Source organism: Ursus arctos, unplaced genomic scaffold, assembly GCF_023065955.2.
Source record: "Ursus arctos isolate Adak ecotype North America unplaced genomic scaffold, UrsArc2.0 scaffold_26, whole genome shotgun sequence".
Taxonomy (NCBI): Eukaryota; Metazoa; Chordata; class Mammalia; order Carnivora; family Ursidae; genus Ursus; species Ursus arctos.
The window spans coordinates 31,520,442-31,541,402 of NW_026622941.1; the positions used below are offsets into that span (position 1 = coordinate 31,520,442).

The 20,961-nt window shown below is 38.4% G+C and overlaps 1 protein-coding gene across 1 annotated transcript in view; it reads right to left on the reverse strand.

The window, feature by feature from the left end:
• SLC2A13 (solute carrier family 2 member 13) overlaps positions 1-20,961 on the reverse strand; it is a 352,860-nt gene that overhangs the window by 99,716 nt on the left and 232,183 nt on the right. Inside the window, exons 5-6 of the mRNA XM_026502097.4 lie at positions 14,030-14,193; positions 6,906-7,026 (exon numbers count right to left, since the gene is read on the reverse strand). Coding sequence (XP_026357882.1) covers positions 6,906-7,026; positions 14,030-14,193 — 285 coding nt within the window. The remainder of the gene's footprint in view (positions 1-6,905; positions 7,027-14,029; positions 14,194-20,961) is intronic.

The following is a 20,961-nucleotide window of genomic DNA, read 5'->3' on the forward strand; positions in this document are numbered from 1 at the left end:
TGTTTTGCTATTTGCTTATTAATACCAGGGAAACATTGTCTTGTTACTACCAAGCAGCAACCCGAAAAATTCACCGAAGCTTCTCCTGCACAGCGTGTGACTCGCTGCGTGCCCAGAGAGCTTTCCGGCTGAACTGCCGAGTCTGCTAGCAGGCCCACGAAGTGAATCACTCACCCTGCCGGAGACATGACTAGCGGTAAAGGCCAAGCACTTTGAAGAAACAAAGGTTTGGAAGCTTCCAACACTGGCAACTATTTATAGCAACAAAGTGTCGCCAAGTTTTCTAGCAAATGTACCTAAGGCCCAGGACCACGAAATTATACTAACAACTTCCTTCCGTCAGTACACCACCTGCCTTCTCTGGACTCCAGCCCGCCAGCCCGCCTCATGCAACCGACCACCCATCCGCCCACCCATTCCAAAGTCACACTCACTACAGAGAGTCTTTTCACCACATTGCTATGCTTTGTATTAAAATATTATTTTTTTAGGAAGGATGGTCCACAGCAAGAGGTAGGGCAAACACAGCAGGGGCCGTGTAACACGCTTCTACATGGTGATGGAAATGCTTCAATTTAACAGAATGTGTAAGTGTTCGATACCTGAACTGTTTTCATCACTCATTTGATACCATAATTTATAAGAAGGTAATCTTCTTTTATTTAAACTTAGAGAATAGTTAAGTTTTTTAGAAACTCCACTTAGGAGTGCCGGCGGCGGGGGGCGCGGGTTCAGTAAGTGTCTGACTTCGGTTCAGGTCATGATCTCAGGGTCACGCTCCCTGCTCAGCAGGGAGCCTCTTTCTCCCTCTCCCTCTGCTCTTCTCCGTTGCTCGTGCTGTCTCTCTCAAATGAATAAATAATGTCTTAAAAAGAAAAAACTCCATTTAGTACTCATTTTCTTTATAGTTTCCTTGGCCTTTACTGTAAGGAAACACCTGAGTGGTAACGGCTGCAGCCTGTCACTGTCATAGTACTGGACAGTGTATTCTTTTTGTTTACATGGAACAAAGCGGGGATGATATTCTAAAGTGGGCTGGCTTGAAATGTGAGCAGAACTCCTCCAGGCTGATTTTATTTATTCACTACAATGACCAAAGCTCTTGAATGAGACAAAAGGTCCTTACGGGTTATCAGCGATACACGTTTTCCCCTTTGCCTTTTTGTGTTACTTCAAACCTAAACAGACAAGTTCATAAGCGCTTTTCTCAAAGTCTTCTGAGGTCCAGAAGGAATGAAACTGATGTTTCAAGAAGGCTATAAGTGACAGCAAATATTAAGTACTGTTCTTACTATGTGATGCTATATTTAACTGGAAAGCAGAGAAAGGGTCTGCAGACTTACACCCCTGGAAGAGTGTTTCCGAGAAGTGGACAACAGTGAAGTTTCAGATCCCTGGGCTCCTCTCACCCGAGTATGATTCTAACCCTGCCTAAAGCACCTGTCCTTGTACGCATCCACCCAGCCCTGTCACTCCCTTCCAAACTATTGAGTCGAGGCTGTGTTTCCATGGCCAACGTCAATGCCGCATTACGTCCGTCCTAGGCTCCTGAGCTCTCTTACCTCATCTCCCCCTAGCACCCTTTGCTGTCCCTCTATCAACTCTCCACTCTGCAGCCGGAGTGATTGTTGATGTTTTTAAATTAAATTTTTTTTTCAGAGTCATCTTTTAAGAACACAAATCTGATTATGTCATTTCATTTCATCACCCTTTAGAGGCTTCTCAGTAATCTGAGAGGATGTCCTGAATTCTCACGGTTTCTGAGGTCTGTTATCCAGTTTCTCTCTGTGGCATTCTCCTGCTTGCCCGCTAGACCCAGCCTCACTAGTGCAATCCTTGAAGAAGCCACGCTCCCTGCATAGAGCCTGTCTACAGGATGCGTCTTCTTCCCAGCATGGTCTTTCCCTACTCTGCACAGCTAAACTAGAGTCCTCCCTTTTGCCTTCCTGGCTTCCCAAGAAGCACTTCTTGATGGTGGAAAACTCAAGTTTGAATAGGGGATCCTGCTACTGTGGGGTCTTTGCAGGTGCTTGGCCAAATGCCAAGGCATGAAGATAAAAAGGTCATGAAGAAGATGAAAATGTCCCATAAATGGCCAACTTCCTCCAAAAATCTCTTGCACAATTCTCTCATCCAGGCATCAAATTCAGGCCTGGGCATTTAAATGCTAGCAAAAGACATGTATAACTATTTGTAGGTAAGTGTGCATAACGAGGTCAGGTGGGCTTTTTGTTCCAACTCTCATTTTCCCTTTATGTACATTTATCTGCATCTGAAGTAGGTCTGTGGATATTATTCAACAGACATATCTTCCTCTGCAGCCTCAAAGCATATTAGTCTATACAACAGGCCAAAAAAATTAAAATAAGTTAATTTTAAAGGAAATTACTAGACAGAAGACAAAATTTCACAAAAATGGAAAGTTTCAATTCATAGTCTAATACTATATTCACTGTCAAGTTGCTAAGAATTACTGGATACAAACAGATCATCACCAGCATGCCAAATACTGGAAAAATAAAATTAGGGGTTAACAGGGTTTCTGCAGATTCTAAGTTTTATAACTGAATTTAACAGTTTTACAGTGTCATGCCAACAATGTGTACTAAATCACACAAGGTTGGCAAAAGGAGAAGGAAAATATAGTGACCATAAAAATATTGTTACTGTAACTAAACTTTGAGGAGCTAATTAGTTAGGCATATACGGTTTCTCAAAACTAGTATCATCACCATAGGGAGGCCTATAATGAAGCAACAGTTTGGAAATTTCAATGCTTATAAACTTTATCTGGAGAGGAAAACTCGAAAATATTACTCAACAGAAAAAGAACCACATTGATTATTTTTGTATTCTTGTTTTAACAACGTTCAAGGAAAAAAATAAAAAAGAAATAAAAGGAAGCCGGCAGTTAAAACAAAAAACTGAAGCATTGTGGTATGTGGTTCTTAATAGAAGATGTACTGGAATCAGCCGAGGGAGTACTTCTAACATACCCTCCACCATTCTGGTGAGAGGCACAACCATGGGCAGACTTTGAATCCATGGGTAGCTTTAAACACTTCCTCCGGTGATTCTAAGTAAGACCCTCAATAGAGAAATTTTAAAATGGAGAATAAAAATGAACTAGAGACACAGCCCATTTTGCCAATTCCTATAAAATATAGTGACTGCCTCACCCAATTACCCCATTTCATTTTCATGGTCTCTTCTACCTGGTTGCTCATAGTTAATCAATTACTTATTTTTAATCTCTGTTGATTTTACTCTCCTAAATATATCTAGAATTTGCCTACCTGTTTACCTTCAATATAGCCCCCATAGTCCAGGCAATTATCATCTCTCTCACAGACAAGTCTAATAACCAGTCTCCCTACATCAGCATATGCCCCCTGTGCACCCCACCCCCAGAGAGAAAGTTTAGAATTAAAAATTTGGTCAAGCCACTACCCTGCTTAGAACTTCTCAATGGGTTCATGTTCCCAGACTGAAGATCAGAATCGTTCACATGACCTCTGAGGTCCTGCATGAATCTGGCTCCGCCTACCTTACCAGTGTTCTCTTATGCTTCTCTAACTGCAGCAGTGATCTTTCAGTTCCGTGCACTTGCCAAGCTCCATGAGCCTTGCGCAGCCTCTGCACCTGCTGTTTCTTCTGCCTGGCATGCTCCTCTCTCCCTTTCAGAGCTCAGTTCAAACATTCAATGCTCAGGGTAATCTTCTCTGAGAGACTACCCACCACCCAAGCACATCTCCCACTATAAGCTTTATTAATTATAACAATGGCTGCAATATTTACTGAACGTGTATTATGTGCTAGCCACTGTTTCCTTATATTAATTTATCCTTACTATAATCCTGTAAGTAGGTGTTCCATAAATATTTTTAAGTACATGCATGAACACATGATGTATGAATGAGATGAGATTAAAACCCTGAAATTTCACATATATTTTAGGAAATATCTGCCTACTTTGAAGGGTTTTATGATAGTGATTTGCATATACTGAGATCACTCTAAAAGATAATAAAGTGTCAAAAATTTGAGGGAAGTGTTACTTAGGAAAGGTATGAATCCTCAAAGCTTTGAGAGCTCTCATAAGAAACTATGTTTTATCGGATAAACAATACTTGACCGTAATTGGAATGAATACATACTCATCGCTACAGTCCCTAGACTTCTACAAGTGGAAGTGCTGAGTCAGTGGGTGTAGGCATTTAACTCTTATTAGGCAGAATTGTATTCCCTCCAAAATGGAGAGAAATTTATAATCTAATCAATAGTATACAACATTTTTAAGATAGATATTAAATCAATTTCCCTTTAAAATCTATTTTACTTGCTCAATTTTCCTATATGGATCATTCCATGAGGAAAGCATAGTACCTACATTTACAGCTTAAACCTTACTCACCCTGCAGTGCTGTACTGCAAACAAGACTTCTGTGTTTATCTTAAAGAAAGGGGAAAGTGTATTCACAATTTTAACAAAAACAAGAACACAATCAGGAGACTAGAACAAAATCAGTATGGGGAATGCAGGCCTATTTTATAAAAGCACTCAGAATATATGTACCTACTATCAAATTCTCACAAAGCCTAATATGTTACGTGGAGAGAAAGCACAAAATATATAACTGTTTTTCATATTCACTGACTCCCAAAGGACATTTAAAATTTGATTCTGTTTCAAAAACTGCTGCCCATTTTTATGATGAGAATAAAATTAAGCTGTATCACTTCTCCTATTCCATTCTACTTTGGTATTGAAATAGTAGTTAGAAGACAACTTAGAAGGATCAGAAGGATTAATAGGTTGATAATTATAAACTGCTATGCAAACTAACTAGGGCAATAAATATTTTTATTTATTTTAAAAGTTGATGTCAAGAAAACCACTTTATTATGCCAATTATTCAAAAGTTTGTCATTCTTTTCCTGTATCAGACATTCATAAAACTTTTTCCATTCTCTGGTTAACTTTCTGCCTTTAGGTGGCCTGACAATGAGTGTATCAGTCTTACTCTGAATCTAAATTACTCCATCTAAATCAGACATCAGATATCGGAGTTGTTGCTCAAACAACAATAATTTTTTTTAAAAGACTATTTATTTATTTATTTATTTATTTATTTATTTATTTGTCAGAGAGAGAGAGAGACCGCACAAGTAGGGGGAGCGGCAGACAGAGGGAGAAGCAGGTTCCCTGTTGAGCAAGGAGCCCAATGCGGGACTCAATTGCAGGACGCCAGGATCATGACGTGAGTCGAAGGCAGATGTTTAAGTGACTGAGCCACCCAGACGTCCCAACAACAGTAGTATTTTAAATAATTTGTCAGAAGTAACAATGTTAAAAACATTTTATTTAAAAATATCTATCAAGAAAAATCAAAAGCAGAGCACGCAGAATTCTGGTAATGGCTCTATCATCTAGCAGCTAATGTGAGATGGTCAAAGACAGTAAACATCACTACATCTAGGAACAGTCTTAAGTTAACTTCTTTTATGAAGACATCTTTAAGTCTTCTTTAGAACAAGATAAAGACTATTAAAAAATCAGTAGGCCAATATATAAGTAAACTTATTAGTAAGAGGAAGAAGGAGCACAACCATTTACTTCTAAAGGAAAGTGAATATCAGAATTTGGGACCTGGAAGGCATAACGATATATATCCTCTCATTGTTGTCATGGGAACCCACCATAAATACAATAGCCGCTCAATATGAAGTTCCGAGGGGCCTTCAAGTGGAATTTAGTAAATCAATGCAATGTTTTAATTTCATATAGGAGTATATGACTAAAAGTTAATAAAGTAATAAATCATTTACCCATTGACTTGAGACTTGAGTCCATCTAGTGGAGCCTAAAGGACTATCATTTTTGTTTTAAAGCTAAGTCTTGAGGCACCTGGATGGCTTAGTCAGTTAAGCATCTGACTTTTGATTTCAACACAGTTCATGATCTCAGGGTTGTGAGATCTCAGGGTCATGAGATCGAGGCCTGTGTAGGGCTCCATGCTGGGTGTGGAGCCTGCTTAAGATTCTCTCTTTCCCTCTGCCTCTGCCTCTGCCCCTACCCCACTCCTGCTCACTTGCTCATTCGCTCTAAAGAAAGCAAGTAAGCAAGCTAGGTCTTGTTCTAGCCATATATTTTAAAGGAGCTGGTAGCCTTTTCAACCACTAAAATGAAGTTATAAACTTTGACACTCTGCTGCCAGATACATTAATCAATCTGTTCATTCAATCTCTAATTCAATTGTGCATTCTTTAGTTTATCTGTCTATCCATCCATCCACTTCTCCAGCCATCTAATCACATAGTGTGTATGCCATTAGACTTAACATTAGAGCTCCTACATCTGCAACTGGCCATCAGAATGTATTTCACTCTTGCACCATCTCTTTCCACTTTTTAATGCTCTGGAAGAACCCCGGCAGTGAAAGAAAACTTCCTTTTCTGCTTACATGAATGAGAGGATACTTGAACTCTGTGAAGACTGTTAGAATACACAGAGGATAATCTACTTATCAGACATGTACATCATGGAAAAGTTTAATTACTGATTAAAGCTACTTATTTTACCTGGAATGTAGATGCCACTGAGTCATACACATGTGATCTAAAATGGTTTCACAGTATTCCTGCTTTGATTATCAATCCCAACTTTTAATTTCCAGAAAAATGACAGTATTGTGTCTAATACTCGCTTTTCCTTAAGCTCTTTTACCCTTGTGTCTTTGCACATGCTGTTCCTTCTCCTGGTGGGCCCTCCCACCACCTTTCCCATCATCTTACCTTCCTTCATAAGCAAGCTCCTATTTACCTCTCAAATTTTAGAAAAGTTAAAAGCAAACAAAAAAGTTATTAGAGTTAGGTTAAGGCAGGGGACCAGGATGAAATCTCACCTGTATCTTGTGCAAGTACTGTTCTGTCCTGATGGAGCTACTGGCTTAAAAGTGATGCGTGGAGAAACCTGCGCTGACAGCAGAAATCCCAAAGCAAGAACAAGGAGTGCTACGGTGGTACCTAAAAAAATAAAAATTAAAAAAATAAATTAAAATGAAGTTTTACATCAGAGAATAGTTGGCAACATTCTTTCAAAGCAGACTGAGTTTGGCAAGACATATCTCTAAAAAAGTATCTTCACCTTCACTGGATTATTAAAAAAAAAAAGTGTTCCTAATATATATACAGATTATTAGAAAAAACTCACTAGCACATTCACTGTGAAACATGACAAGAGTAAAATTCAAAACAAATATATTTGCTAGCCAAGCAGTAGACTGGTAATGATTTTCTTAACAAACAAAAAAAACCAGGGATGCCTGGGTGGCTTGGTTGGTTAAGGATCTGCCTTTAGCTCAGATCACGATCTCAGAGTCCTGGGATCGAGTCCTGCATCAGACTCCTTGCTCTGGGGGGAATCTGCTTTTCCCTCTGCCTGCTGCTCCTCCTGCTTGTGCCCACTCTCTCTCCTTTTCTGACAAATAAACAAAATCTTAAAAAAAAAAAAAAAAACCCAAAACCAAAAAACCTTGGCTTGCTGACAGTCTCACAATCAACTCATGCAACCAACATGACTGAGTGCCCAAGACGTCAGAAGTATGAAAGGCGACAGACTCCCACCAAGTGTTGCTCACGTTGCCAAGAAAATTGTTCTAACGGCATTGTTTAAGGTCCCAAATCAGTAAACTAAAAACAAACTGAACATTTCAAAAGCAGCTGAGGGAACGTTTCTTACTGAAGAGGAGCAGCATTCTTTTCTCATGACTTGAAGGTGCCAGAAAGGATCTGGCACATGTACTCATTTGTCTTTCCTGCTGGTGTCAGGAAGTAGATCTTTCAATTATAGAAAGAGTGATTAAGTGTATCACTTAAAAGGCTCACTTTTGAGTCCCTGAGAGACATCCTGACAGTAAAAAAGAAAGTTTTCCATTTTCTGACTATTGTTCCAGCTGTTGAGAGGAAACACAAAAAGAGTCACAGGAAGAGAGAAGAAAGAAACTAGGATTGTAGTAATTTGTACAATTAATTTGAATGGGGCAATGTGTTTAAAATAGGGAATTTAGGGCGGGCATTTACATAGCAGCAAAGATTTTATTGATTAAGCTGGGAGGTAAATTTAAGATATGACCAAAAATACTATTAACTGAATGGATAAAAGAAGAACTTTGGGAAGCACTGTGGAAGTGCAGTGGGATTAAATAATGGCTGAGGTGCACGTGTTTAAGATACAGGGGATGCGTCCAGGCAGACGCTGTGGTTAAGTTCCACGTCTGCTATTTCTTACTTCTTTGATCTTGGGCAAGGCACAGGACCTTTCCAAAGAACAATTTTGTCTTCCATAAAACGGGGCTTAGTGAAAATACTCCCCTTGCAGAACTGCAGTGAATTTTAAATATCCTAATGTAGTTGAAGGATTCTGGTAATGTTATAAAACGCTACTGTACTATCATAGTCATAAGAAGCAGCAGCATACTTTCAAAATTGTAGAGAAACGTTGAAGGAAGGGAAGGCCTGAAGGGGAGATAAGCAGCCTATTTTTGCCATCCTGGGTCAAAAAACCATGAACCTAAAATCACAGCTTGTTTGCCCCTTGCTGGCTTCAAACTCAAACCAGAACTAGGAATAGTTTGAGGCATTTCTTTTCTGAAAAGACTGTCAGAGCCCTGAACTGGGAAACTGAAAAGAGGACTTTTAGAAAGACAGGAGATATATTGGTCTATTATGAAAATCATCCCTGTCTCTTCAAACAAAACAAACATTTAATTTTACTGTAAATCTGTCTATCAAAGAACCTGAGTCCTTAATGTTTTTCCCAAATAACTTCCATGGCCTATTGTTGTGGGGCAGGGAAGACTTTTTTTTCAATCAGGAAATTTTGATACTTTAAGATATGAAAGAAACAAGATACGTTTCTTTCATAATGCTTATTAAATAACCTGTCTTCATGATAAAACATAAACTCTAAGATGGGATGCCTAGCACATACTCACGTACGTCCAGTTCTAATGCCCGTCGTACAGTAGATCCCTAGAAGCACTGGTTGTATTAATGAATGGACCACAGTGCCACAGATTTTTGTAATATTGAGTATTTGGAAAAAAAAAAACCACGACAAAATCTTAAGACTATCCACTTGGAGTCATAGGGTTAATATGCTACATAGTCTAGCCCAGAGCTCTGCGCTACATACAACGTATCTCTGGCATCCATCTCCAAAAAGGTCCTACTTACCTGCAAAATATGGTGAACTGACCATTCTGGATACACAAAATTTCAGAAAAGCTGATGATTTAATCCTTCTGAAGTATTTTCCCTTAACCCTTAATGCATTTTGAATGACAATCCTTTAAAAGTCAGTATTACACCTTTACATTCTTTATTATACATAGCAGTGTTTCTCAGTCCTGATTTCCTATTGGAAGCAAATGCTTGGGATGTACATAAACCTCTGAATCAGAGTGTCCGGAAAATGGGGATCAGATATCTGAGTTTTAAACAGCTCCCCAGGTTATGGGGCATCACGTATGCGGGGGCATAACTTATTTTATACACACACACACACACAAACACACACATATATATATGTATGATATAGGATATATATAATTCATAAAATAAACTTTTTAAAAATGATTAATTTATTATTTGAGAGAGAGAGTGTGAGAGCACGTGCGGTGGGGTAGGTAGCAGCAGAGGAAGAGTTGAGTCTTAAGCAGATTCCTCGCTGAGCATGGAGCCTGACACGGGGCTCCATCTCACGACCCCAAGATCATGACCTAAGCTGAAACCGACAGTTGGACGCTTAACTGACTGTGCCACCCAGGTGCCCCAATATAACTTGTAAAATAAACTTTTAAGATGATAAACTCCTAAAGGGAAAGGAATGGTATCTTAAATGACTTTATTTATGGAATAAATTTAAAAATGATCACCTAGTCCTGTCATATACTCATACCTTTAAAGCTTAAAACTGAATTACTTATTTCCTTTAACAGGTTACAGATGTTTTATCAGCCACTTGTTAGTATTCAAATTATTATAGTTACTGTTGGATTGAGCATTACTCTAACCCAGATTTGAGTCCAACAGAGGAAGGCCTTGGATCTTCCCCAGTGCTCTGTGCAGTTTGGGCACATTCTTTATATTTTAAGAGAAGAATCTCTTCTAACTAAGTATACTGTGACATTTTGAGATTCTGATATAATTTTCTTAATAAAGATGTTCTTTACAGGAAGTGAAGTGTGTTGGATAAATCACATGCTCAAAAATATCTGATGCTGGGGCGCCTGGGTGGCTCAGTCGTTAAGCGTCTGCCTTCAGCCCAGGGCATGATCCCAGGGTCCTGGGATTGAGCCCTGCATCAGGCTCCCCGGAGCTCTGCGGGAGCCTGCTTCTTCCTCTCCCACTCCCCCTGCTTGTGTTCCCTTTCTCGCTGGCTGTCTCTCTCTGTCAAATAAATAAATAAAATCTTTAAAAAAAAATCTGATGCAATAAGTTTCTATAACTCCTTGGTGCAGGGCTGAATTATTAGTAAATACTTAGAAAAAAATAGTAATTCCCCTTCCCATGATTCTAATAAAGCACACTTTATAGTAAATAAGCATCAGCTGGGGAACCTGTTTAAAGCATACACGCTCCAGACTCCACCTTCAGAGATCCCAATTTAGCACATCTGGGGTAAAGTCCATGAAAACAGATTTCAAAATAAGTACCCTCTGGTAATTCTGATGGAGACAGCCTATGAGTGATGTTTCCAGTAATATTCTACTACCAAGATATTTGGGGAAAAATAACAGAGTGTTCTGGCTTTCTGATTAGTTACAGGAAACCTATGTAAGTATAGATCTTCTTCTATTAAAAGAATCAAGAGGTTGTCTTTAAATGTGCCATATTTACAAGAAAGATCAGTTCTCTGAGCAAGCTTTAAAAATCTTAAAAGTCACTGGGGTGCCTGGGTGGTTCAGATGGTTAAGCATCTGACTCTTGACTTTGGCTCAGTTCGTGGTCTCAGGGTCATGGGACTGAGCCCTGTGTTGGGCGTTCTGCTCAGTCGGGAGCCTGCTGAGACTCTCTCCCTCTCCCTCTGCCCCTCCTCCTGCTCTCTCTATGTGTGCTCTCTCAAATAAATAAATAAATCCTTAAAAAAACTATTAAAAGTCAGAATACCACAAAATGTCCTCCATTTAAAATTATTCATGAACTATATATTTTATATTCTTTGTATAAAGAGTTCTTTTGTCCAGGTCTAGAGATATGCATAGTTTATTTGTAGTAATTTTTAAAGAATGAATACCTATTGAAAAATTATTTTGATATGACTTTTCCCAGTAATTTAACCCAGTATCATAAAATAAATCATAATAAAAATATTAAAAAGGGGACAAAACTGGATCAAAAGCTTTTAAGAAGTTTTAAATAGAACAGTATTCTAATACTTACAGCACTATCATAATATTGATACCTACACAAAACCAAAAACACTGAAATAAATATATAATTAAGCCAGAATCAATTGGTATCAGAAAGTGAAATGAACATCTCCTGGAAGGGTAATACTAATCCACTAGCAAGGCTGTTGAACAGCACGTTTGCTACCGAATGTGTAAACTTCCATTGGTCATATGGTCTACTGGGACCTATTAAATCAGTTAAAAACCAGAACTGCATAAAGAGCTCTGTTTACATCTATACGTACATGTAAAAGAGGGGACCCGTGACAAGAAACTAGGCCTTTTCCCTCCTAACCCACTGTAATATCTACATCACCACTGTAATTGGCCACATAACAAGGAACTGAGGTGTCTACATGATGGAAAATCTCTTTCATGCTAGAGCAATCCCTGCATGGTTTTAGCAATGTGCACAGCTGGGGTGTTGGTGGTTCTGGCTTAAAAGAAAACAAAGCCAGAAGGAAAAGTGCCTCCAGTTGCTCATAAAAAGCAGTCCCTGAAATCTACGGGTACTGTCCTCCCAGGTAATTATCTTACTACTTTCTCTTAATAGCCAGGGATGGGCCCTGGAAACCTTGGAGCAGAGCACCTACACTGAGAGGTGAAACATGGCATCGGCTAGAAGAGCTCAGGAAAGCTCCCGGATTCTGGGGATGCAAGTTGATTTCACATTATGGTTAAAACGACAAAGAACCACTCTGTCAGTAATACTGCTGCGACAGCTAAGAGGCGCTGGGAACCTTATTATCTGTGTCAGGAAGAGTTTTAAATGCTCTGTGTGTATAAATGTGTTCAGGCCTCTTTATAACCCTATGAAGTAGGGACTAGAATGAATTGTTTTTTTTTTACTAATGAGAAAATGGAAACTTGCCTAAAGTCACAGAATTCAAACCCAAGCAGTATGGCTCTAGATCTACCATGCCTTCCAAACCTTCAGAACTGCTGAGAAAGAGTCTCTGGGATACAATGAATAAAGGCACTAGACTACCAGGAAAAAAATGCTTTCTTCGAAAGCCAAATCCCAAATTTAAGAAGACCCGATATTCTATAATAGACCTCTTACGGTAGCAATATACAGAGGCCCTGTTCAAAAGGAAGGTTAGGCATCCATTTAAAAAGGTTTAAAGCAGCTCTAACCTCTTCTTAGGGTTGACCTGAACCGCAGGAATCAGCAAACCCAGTTTCTAGCCAACTACAGGAATTCATCTTTGGTACCTCACTACCTGATGGTCCTCTAACCTTTTGTTGAGAGTTCATCATCTTACTAAGGCAACCCAAGTCACTGCTGGATAGCTCTGAGTATTAAGAATTAATTCCCACATTAAATAAAAATTATGCCCTCATAACATCTACCATCTGCTAGATTAAGGTATCTACTGGGTAACCCTTTAGTCTTTTTTTCCAGACTAAACCTTCTGGTTTCTTCAGCAAGTTTATGAATGAATGGTTTTTAGCCTCCTTGTCCTTCACCTTTCCTCACTTACCCTCCTGCTTCCCTGCGTACCTTGGCTGTTGCAAGTACCTGTGCCTCTTAATCAGACAATCTTTGCTCGCCTCCCCTCAGTTCACCTTACAAGGTGCAAGTCCTCCACTGCTTAGGCAAGAACAGAGCGTGGAAGCATTCCACTCTTCCTTCTGGAGGGAGGGATGGGAGAGACTGTGTGTTCCAAATAACTGAGTTTGGAACTCAGAATGTATTTTCTCATTAAAATCTGGGACAAGTGCCTGAAGGAGCGCTATTAGACCAGTATTTTAAGGTATAATTTGGTTAAAATAGAATTTAGTTCATGCCAGCCTGGAAACTTCACAGTTTAATAGAAAAATGTATTCTTACTCTAATTAAACTTATAAAGGAGCTATTAGAGGACAGCTAATTGACAATTAGAAATCTGTATATATGAAAAAGATAAGAAAATTACATGATGCAACATGTGAAGACAGTGGCAAAGGTGGGTCTCATTCTGTCAGGTGAAACAGAGAAATAGATAATGAAACGTCAGAATTTAAAGACAAAAGATACTTGAAAGTGAGAAAAGTTTTGTCTTATTTAGCTGTTATAGAAAACACACTAACCACCCGGAATTTACCTTAGAATTTGAGCCTGGTTCAGACACAAGAAAAGTCTGTTCACTGCTTTGTGAAGAAATTATATAGTTCTCATATTCTACTGTTGAAAGAGCTTTGGAAAAAAATGCTCCAAATTTACTTCCATATTGTATCAAACTTAAAAATAAAACATGTTAAAAAGTGAGTTTATGAATATCAAAATTTTCAAAGAAGAACAAAAACCAATTATTCTTTTCACTTTTGTACCTTTGAGCAGAATTCAAAAAGAACAGCAGCAGAATGTTACCCTCAGTAGATTCAAACTGTTCTTACAACTCCAGTTTCTAGTCACATTCTAGTTACATATCATAATATTCAGTTCTTTTTAAAAAACCTTTTTGTCTAAAGAACTCTATTATTTGGCTAAGGGAACAATATCATAAGTGGTACTGGTATTGTATTTGGGAAGGTGAACTTGTCATCATTAGAGAAAAGTTTATAATTGACTTCTTCATCCAGTCACCTACCTGCTAAGCTCCCAAAGGTAAGCTTCCTGCGGCCCACTTTCTCGACAAGCCAGACTCCCACGAGCGTGAAAATGAAATTCGTGAAGGCTGTCACGGAAGCCAGCCATATCGCAAGTCTATCATCTTCAACACCAGACATCTGCAGAATGGTAGCACTATAGTACCTGTGGGCAAAGAATAAAACAACTGTTGCTGATAGTTACTCAAAGAAACAGAATTGTTCGTGTAGCAAAATACAGTAAACCTAAAAAGACCACAAGCAGCTACAGCAACAGCATCAAGTTAGCATGGGAATTCATGCCAAGTGTTCAAAGGATCACAATACAGAGACTCCGCTCAGATACATTTATTTTGAACTTTGTATCATCAAGAAAAGATACTCGAGCAAGTGCATAGAGAGTTGAAGGCTTTAAAAGTGAAAGGTACTCCACCACTAGGGACAACCGGTTGTTTCACCAAGACTACTATACTAATCAAGGATAAGCTCCGAGTCCATGCAATGAATCAGAAGTCATCATACATTGTAAATTTATGTACTTAAAAGAATAAACAGCCTTGTTGCACATAAGAAGGAAAGTGTGATATAACGGCAGAAATCGGGTAGAGGGAATCTCTTTGAAGAGGAGTTGGAATGTCTATTTATTTGGCATTTTGTAAGGAGAGGAGAAACTGACCTGCTGTACATGAGAATGGTTTTGTGTTTTCTAGAAAAGTATAATCTTTGGAGAGGTAAGTCTCTAGCACAGTCTACATGATTAGGCTCCACAGACTCATTTTTGTTCTAAATGAATTCACTGGAGACTAGCTCCAGAAAACCCTAATGCCAATTTGTGGATGCGCAGTAGGAGAGACCCCTGATACATTTAAAGACGACAGGTTTCTTACAGGACATTTCTTTTCTGATGATAATATCAGCAGCTAAATCAGAAGATTACTTTAAAGCTGTCCTTAAAACAAAGGAAGCAAAATACCCCTGGTGAATCACCTATGAAATGTGACAAAATTCAAATCCTGAAGACACATTCTGAACCATGGCTTTGCCTAGCTTCTGAGCCATTCTAAAACATGTTAGCTTATCCAAATCTGCTGGTGGGCATCCAAGCAATGTTCAATCAAGCTGGATCTTTCTATAGTTACAATCTACGGTTTCCAAATATTTATCAACATTTTCATAGTATTTCAAAAATAAAATGTTTTAAATACATTTATGTTTCAATGATTCATCAATGCCCTCTATTTACTAATTTGATTATGATCTTCTTACATAAAGTATTAACACCAATGCACTCATTCATCTTAATAAAAAGTGTTTTCCTTTTTAAAAGTAGTAAACCAAACTTATAAATTATTATGCAACAGGAAGGATATGTTTTACTGATCACACTAAAAATTATGCCAACCATTTTAAGATTCTGAATTCTGACAGCAGTTGTAAAAAAGAGAAATTCCCAGTGGAATGACTCCCATCATCATGAAAATTGTGAACATTCTGCAGTCACACTGTAAAGTGATAATAAAAGTTATGAAAATAATTCATTCCATCTGAACAGTGTTTACAGTTTCCAAGTTCTACCATATACATTTTCAGTTTCATAAAGACTTGTGCAGCAAGGTCAGACCTACATGTAACCACTGAGAAATAAACATCAGTAACAAATTTAAAAAGGCAGAAAATAGAAGCGCTGAGAGAAAAATTCAAGTATTTAAAGTCAAAGGAATCTGATACTTGCCATGCTATTCGATTACATTTCAGTCTTCTCAATATTTTCATAATATTTACATAAATAAATAAATAAATATGGATCCATCACACAAAATTATACATTTTTTTTGAAGACTGAGAGAGAGAGCAAGCATGTGAGTGGGGAGAGGAGCAGAGGGGGAAGGAGAGGGACAAGCAGACTCTCTGCTGAGCAGGGAGCCCGATGCAGGGCTCGATCCCAGGACCCTGAGATTATGACCTGAGCCAAAGGCAGATGCTTAACTGACTGAGCCCCTCAGGCGCCCCAACACACAAAATAATTCTTGCAAATAGACCCATGAAAAAAATCTAAACAAGACAGAGAAACTATTATCATTTTGATACAATAAAATCATGAAATTCCAAGTGTTAAATTAAGGGATAAAAAAGGGGAAATTGTATCAAAGTAAGCTGGTCAGTGTCAAAATTTTACTTAAAATGAATATGTTCCCTAGCTGTTAAAAAAAATTTTTTTTTATAGTACTTAAGTTTTATTGGCAGAATATAACAAAAGACTGGCCTGGGAATCAGAAATCTGCTTCTAATGATGATCTCTGTGGTAGACTGGCCAGGTCAGATAACATAATCATTTGTTCACTTCATATTTATTTACTGAGTACCTACTGTGTAAGCTATGTGAGTTACTAAGATCCCACAAATATATTATTAGACCTATTTGCTATCTTCAAGAAACTCACAGAATGAAACAGAATGAAATGGAAATAATTTTAAAATCACAAAGTATACAAGTCATAATGTGGCATAAAGGATAGACCAAACAATTTTATTTGATGTGGTATGTTGTTTGATTTTCCAGGGAGTTTAATGTTTCATTTGAGTCTCAAAGAACTCATAGGGGATTGCCCTCAGGTGTGAAGATCTGGGAGGACACAGGTGGTAGAGAAAATGAAATGTAAGAAGAAAAAAGTGCAAAACACTAAGCCAGACTCACAGAATGTTAAGTGCTTTACCTTGGTTCACACAAGGTTCATAAGACAGAGAGAAGTATGACATAGGCTGCAGCAAAAGCTTCTGTTGTTGAGGGACCTTAACTGCCAAGCTGTATGTGTGGGCTTTTTTCTCTAGACAATGGAAAATCATAAAATGGACTTTAAAGAGAAATAACATAGGGGCGCCTGGGTGGCTCAGTAGTTAAGCATCTGCCTTTGGCTCAGGGCGTGATCCCAGAATGCTGGGATGGAGCCCGCATCTGGCTCCCTGCTCAGCGGGAAGCCTGCTTCTTCCTCTCCTACTCCCCCTGCTTGTGCTCCCCATCTCGCTGCCTCGCTCTCTGTCAAACAAATAAATTCTTAAAAAAAAAAAATAAATAAAGAGAAATAACATAATTAAATCTGTTCCTTGAAAAGCTCACTCCAATAATAGCTAAGTTAGGCAGCCTGGAGGCTGACTGAAACAAAGGCATATTGTTTGGAAGTGTACTTCAGGTCATTACACTGGCAACAGGCACCTGTACATTTTCTGCATTAACGGGAAGCAATGAGGGCAGGGTGCTGAAATTCACTGACAGCCTTTTATCTTCTTGCCAGCAAGCACTGCAACTTCAACATACACCAACTCTTTTCCTGGATGGAGTACCTCAAGTTTGATCTTCACTTTCCTTTCTTGGAACATTGGTAAATGTATTCGTTCTTATTGTTACCATAACAAATGACCACAGGGTTAGTGACTTAAATCAACAAAACACACTAACAGCTCTGTAGGTCAGAAATCTAACATGAATTGCACTGGGTGTCAAAAATCAAAGGTGTCAGGAGGGCATTCCTTTCTAGAAGCTCAAGGGAAAACAGGTTTCTTTGCCTTTCCCAGGCTTTAGAAGTCTCCACGTTCCCAGGCTCGAAGTGGGGGGCGGGGGGGTTCCTCAACCTCAAAGCCAGGGAAAGTGGTCAAGTGTCCGTCATGTCACATCCCTCTTCTTCTATATTTAAGGACCTCTGTGAAGACACCAGGGCAACTCAGATAATCCAGGATAATCTTCCCATTTTAAAGTAAAATGATTAACAGATTTAATTCAATCTGCAATCTAATTTCCCTTTGCCATGTAATGTAACATATTCATAGGCTGTGGGGATTAGGATATGTACATCTTTGGTGTGTGGGAGGGGAGGGCATTATTCTGCGTATCACACACAATAAAAATGTTAATAAGCAGTAAAATAACCAAAAGGCCATCAATTAGAAGGAAAAGACAAGGACATTCAATTAAAGGGCAATCGGTTCCAGAAAAATTCCTGCAATAACTGTATTCTCTCTCATAGGGCAGGGGATGACATATCTAGGGCAGAATAATTCACGAACCTAGTTTTTTAGTCAGGTCATGGTGAAAAGATACACTGAATTTACATTTTAAAATGTGTGAATTCCAATATTTCTGTAAATGGTGCTATCGGCCAACCATTTATGGAACGGACTACCACTGTATTTACACAACGTTCTCTAAGCCTTTATGTAGTAGTTCGAATGTTCGAGGGACTCGGTGTTTGTTTAAAAGTTGCACGAAGCATCAGAGTCTTGTTCATAAAAGAACAATATGAACAACCGAAAACGGCTTTCTTTCCTTTTAGACTAAAGTAGGGATGCCTTCTCTTTTCAAAATCATTTTATAGTACCTATCAGACAAACTATCATCTTTTTCAAAGACTCCCTGGGTCCTTGGTCATCTCACACATGTCAGCTCATCCCCAGAGGGAAGCTGAAAGGCCTGAGGGCAGTGTGTTCTCACAGAAGACCAGCTTCCCCACTCTCTGTCGACATCTAAGCACAGAAACGGCTGGACTGGATGTGCACTGCTACCTCAGAGATTATTCGAGACCCAGCTTCTAGTCCTGGATTTTAAATCTGAATAAAACAAAATAGCTCTAGAGAACATCTAGGCTTTGATAATGGCAATCTATTCTAATGAGGACTTTAAATTAGCAATAAAAAAATAAACGTGCACTTTACATGCTTAGCAAAAGACATATATTATTTTCCTTTATTCTATATTTGAACAAAGCATTTCCTAGGTATTTCTGAAAAAGGTATTTTTCCAAATCCTTGAAGCCATACCTGTCTGTTTCACTATTGCCAGGTGAACAGATTGAACTTAACGTAAAAAGTAAGTACTCAATAGTTGTTGAGTTTATTGAAATTGTCTACCACCAACTTTCAAAAAGGAATTAAGAATATTTATAATATAAAACACATGACAGAATCCCTAAAACAAAAAGACTGGTAAGAGAGTAGAAGATGAAGATGATTATATAAAAACTGTGACCACATAGTAATGACAAGCTAGCCTCAAGATTCCCTGCAGCCAAAGCAGAAGAGTAAGTAATAGTTTTAACCCTCTGACAAAACAAAATATATCAGTTCGTAATAAAGACAAACTTTTTCTGGTATAAAACCATAAAGACTTCAACTTCCCGAATAAAACAGATATGGAATATATTCTTTCCAGAGTGTCTTAGCAGTGCTGCACGTAGCTTCCAAATTTGGGTGTCTATGAACCTTGTCTTACTCAACAAACTTGTGGGTTGTTCCGTATTATAAAAATATTTATTTGTATCACATGGCAAAGTACACGGACTATAGAATTTAAAATGCTGTTCTAATAAAAGATGTTCTTTTAACTGAAAAAATTTTATTTTTCCTACTGGGATGGTGTTTATACAGTGAAAACCATGGATAACTATGGAAAACACATTGCTAGCTTTAAGAAAAAAATGTTTCACCTAAATACAAATATCTTAAAAACTGTTTAAAAAATGATGAGGATCTTCAAACCTATCTTATGTACTTTGTAGAGTAAAAAATTAGCTTTCTATATGATTAGGTGTAAGCCATAAAGCAAAAAATAGAAGTTAGAAGAGTAGAAATTAGGATTTCATGTATATCATGCATGTATTTTGAGCTAACACATTAACTATACCATACTATGCTTAAATCAAATAATAATCCAAAAATCATAATGATCCTCAGGAAATGTAGTTATTAATCACATTTAATATTTTACAAAGTATTTTTCATAATTTAAATTATGTCATGGGTGTTTGGAGAAGAACAAAGTAAAAATGTGTCGAAGGAAGTTAAAAGGGATTCTACAGACCCTCGGTATTCCCACTGTGACCTACTCTCCGTCTCAGAGACCACCAATTCCTTCACCCCAGCTTCAAACCGCTGGAAACCTCAGGAGAGATGTCCTCATGTCTCATCCACCCAACTCAGGCAGATCAATGACCTTGCTCTAAGTAAGACATATGATAGAATAATGATAGAAACTCTCCAATTTGACTTGTAATTCACCAATTTGCCAGATTAACCTATTCTTTCTATGAAACATATGCCAACAGGAAAATGAACATGTGGGACTTCATGCAGGCATGCGTCTCCATCTGTTGAACTGTATGTAAATCAAATCAGGTGTGTTTTTTCCCCAATCCTGTTTATGCCTAGCATAATTATGTAATCAAATAATACAAAAAGCAATGGATCATAAGATGCTTTAAAAAAAGTATTAAAAACAAAACTGTATACTTTGTAAAGAGTGAATAAAGGTGAGTTAAAAAAAAAACCAATTGTGTGGGCAACACAACTGTAAACAGTTGGGGATAAAATGTAAAAGTCTAGAAGATTTTGCTCTTTGGTTTCTTCTCAAGTATCTTTCAGCTCTTGTTCTATTTGAAAGGACCTACAGCTGGATTCCATAGGTAACAATATTAAGTGTGATTTATGCAAGAGAAACAATCTGAAGTTCAAGCAGTGGCTATAAGTAAATATTGTACAACTAAAATAAAATGTTGAAGGAGGTATATATGCATCATTTCCCCACAGCCGTCTTTCTCAGGTAACTTGTTTAAGCGCCGGCCCTCACCCCATTAGACGCCAGAGCTTTCACCTGGCTCCGTCATGTCTCACACACCAGCTTATTCCAGCAACAAGCAAGAGTCCAAGAGTTTCAGGTCACCCGTTTCCACCTGGTCATTTACTTCGACACTAACCTGTACATTCACTGATCTGACTCAATCTTCCTCTCGTCCCTGCCCTCCCATGCTCTCCCTGTGCCCTACGAACTAAGTCTGGACATGAGGGCACCACCTTCTTACAGCCTGGATGACGAGTCCAGGCTGTTCTTCTCTTACATCCTACATACATGAGGGGGCCTGAGGTGCTGCAGAGGATGATGGGAGCAAAG